The 3,193-nt window shown below is 42.1% G+C and overlaps 1 gene segment (V, D, J or C); it reads right to left on the reverse strand.

Annotated features, from left to right (window-relative positions):
- Positions 1 to 224: 224 nt before the first annotated feature.
- Positions 225 to 809, reverse strand: LOC132656332 (T cell receptor delta variable 1-like). The segment is given in 2 exon segments: positions 225 to 538; positions 761 to 809. Coding segments are annotated over 2 exon segments (363 nt in total).
- Positions 810 to 3,193: the final 2,384 nt, after the last annotated feature.

Here is a 3,193-nt window from a genome sequence, read left to right on the forward strand (position 1 = left end):
AAATACTTTCAAGACAAAGTATTAAAAGAAAACCACTCATCATAACTGTCTCTGAATTGCCTGGGATGAGGTTTTACTTAGAAACACACTACTGATGCAGACCACAGAGGAAGCATGCACAGTGAGACTTCCTGTTCAGCATGTGCAGGTGTGCTTCTCAGCTGGGCACCTCCGATGGGCAATGCTTAAGGAGACCCAGATTTTGTTCAGCTTGTGCTGTCACTTCAAACACTGTGGATCACCTCTTGGAGGGCACAGAAATACATCCCCGAATCTTCTAGCTGTGAGACTGAAATGACAAGGCTGAAGGACTTGGCTGATTTCTTCATGGTGACAGAATAGCGGCCGTTCCTCTCATTCTGAATAGAAGAAGAACTCTGGCGAATAAGGAAAATCATCTCTCCAGTAACAAGCTGCTTATACCAAAAGAGATGGTAATAGTAATAACTTGTCTCATATGAACAATCCAGGGTGACATCTCTGTACTGACTGCTTGTAGTTGACTGGACCTGAGTGACTTTCTGGGCCACATTGAATCCTGCAGAACAACCAGAGGAAAGAATAAAAAGCTTATCCTATGATAGTGTACACAAAGCAGTGTAGGAAAAGGGCCCCTTAAAATCCAAAGACAAACTTAACTTAAGACATTTCTCCTCATTTTTCTCCAATCTAATTCCCCCCTCATGTCAATGTAAATGGCCATTTGCTTGGGACAATACTTCCTACAAAATATCCTCAGCTATATATGAAATGTCCATACCAGAGAAGGTCAAGGCCACCAACACACAGAGCAGGCTGCAGGGAGGCATGTGTCACCGGGCCCTCTGTATGAGTGTGTCAGCTCTGCCTCAGCTCAGTGTTCAGTGTCTGAGGGCCAGGCAGTGAGCACGTGTACCTCTTGTGTTTCTTACAATGCCTTAAGCAGGAAATGCGGTTTTGTGTGATCATAGGTTACAACCTCCATGTACAGAGAGAAAAGGGTAGCCCACCACAGGCCTCTACTTGCTTCCTTGTCTGAAAAGGGAGATTGAGAAAATCCATCCCTGCTGAGGGGGAAGTAGCTTTGCACACATGGGTGTTATTCAGGGAGATGATTTTGGGAACCAAAGTAAAATTCATCATGAGCTATGTGTGATATGTAGTTCACTGCAGACCATTGTCTTCTGTTATCTTCTCTCCATCCATTGTCTAATTGTCTAGTTAAGCTTAATAAAAAAAATAATTAAGTCCTCTTGGACCCATGAATTTCCCTTTGAAACACTGGTATCTGAAAGAGTCTTCCTCCTTTGCTCAATGCCAGGGTCTATCCAAATTCTGTCCCATCAGCATTCCAGAAGATCCCCATCCCATTTGCTTATGCCCTGGCAAATTGTAACAGGAATAAAATAATAGTCTTCAGGGACTAAGAAGATGTTTAGTGTGTCGGTTGACAGCTGTACATCATGAGTCCCTTTGTGTGGATCTCCAGGACCCATGTAAGAATCCAGAAGCTATGGCTGCCCCTGCAGTCAGGGCTCGGAGAAGCATAGACATGAGGATCTTGGGGTCTCACTAGTCAGTCATTGATGAGCTTCAGTTTAAGTAAGAGTTCCCACAAAAAGAAATAAATAAACAAATGTGACAAAAAAATGAGAGTGGTAACCATTGATGACCACTGGTTCACACACACACACACACACACACACACACACACACACACACACACACATTCATACACAGTTGGTTGGGAAGTTACAATAATTTTTAAATCCACTGCTAAAAAAAAACTTACTCTCTTTTAAAAAGTTTACCATTAAGTTGTACTCACAGGATGTGTTCTGTTCTCTCCACACAGAGAAACCTCTTTGTTACATGTCCTAGAAGTTTCTGTAACATTATACTGTCATATTCCATCTCACTTGTAAACTTTCTGTATTTTAATTTAGAAACCAGTCTCATGATAAGCATGGCAGGTCTCCCTGTGACTTGAGCATATTATATGTCCAAGATACATATAACCAGCAAGCATTAGAGTCATGTTACCACATGGGTTTGTGGTTGAATGTTTTTGTGTGTACAGCTATATCACCATTTAGAATATAGCTCTTAATCCTTGAACTGCTCTCATTATCCCAATGGAGGAAATTACCCAAAAGGCAATCAGAAGAGAAGATACAAACATGGTCTCTGTAAGAGCTCCAGGTATTTCTATAAGAAAAAATAGCAGGTCAACATGTACTTCAGGGAATACTTTCTGGGATCAGAGTCACATTCCTCTGCCCATTTCACTGCTTAGTGCTGAGAGCCCATGCCCTGGACTTCTCTCTCTGTCTATCAGGAGACCATGGGAACCACAGCAGCCTGGGCAGCACAGGGTGGCAGGGCTGTGCCCCTGCTCTAGATCTCCAGAGAGCGAGTGGATGCCCTGCAAGCTGCATAGCCACAGCCTCTGAGACGTGACTTTGTAATACACTGGGTTTTTCCTGGGTTTAAGTGCTGAGGTGGACAACTGGTATCATTCTAAATACTGCTTTGTCTTTCCTGTGCTTCCATGATGACAGTGCTTCCCAGTGAAGATAAAGCTTAAGGTTGGTGAACAGATAACTCAATGATTCAAAGCACTTGTTGCTAATGATAAATACTGAAGTTGATATCCCAGGACACATTTAATAAGTTATGTTTTCTGAAAAGCCTGAAACTCCACCTTTGAGTGCATGGACACCAACTTTTGGCCTTTACATGTACACAGATGTGTCCACCCATGTATGTATACAAGTTTGTGTATACTCACACAGACCTATGTGCTTCGACCCACCACACATACACACATACACACACACACCCACACACACACACAGAGAGAGAGAGAGAGAGAGAGAGAGAGAGAGAGAGAGAGAGAGAAATTAATAAAATAAAACATTTTAAAGAATGATGCTTAGATTTAAAGAACCACAAGAAGAGATCAGGCATTGAGGAAAATGGGGATAATGTTGGGTTTAATTTGGAAGTTGGGAGGGAGGTCAACACAGAAGAAGACAGAGAGAAGTTAAATGCCACTGAGGATGGTTGAAATACCCTTAAGGATATTTATTACTTCATGTTTACATGAAATTATATTTCATATATATTTTAATGAAGTTATTCCACTTGGGCTGGCAATACCCCCTCAAAAGAAGGATCATCTAACAGGAAACCAAGTGCCAGGCATGGGAAA

Source organism: Meriones unguiculatus, chromosome 9 (assembly GCF_030254825.1).
Source record: "Meriones unguiculatus strain TT.TT164.6M chromosome 9, Bangor_MerUng_6.1, whole genome shotgun sequence".
Taxonomy (NCBI): Eukaryota; Metazoa; Chordata; class Mammalia; order Rodentia; family Muridae; genus Meriones; species Meriones unguiculatus.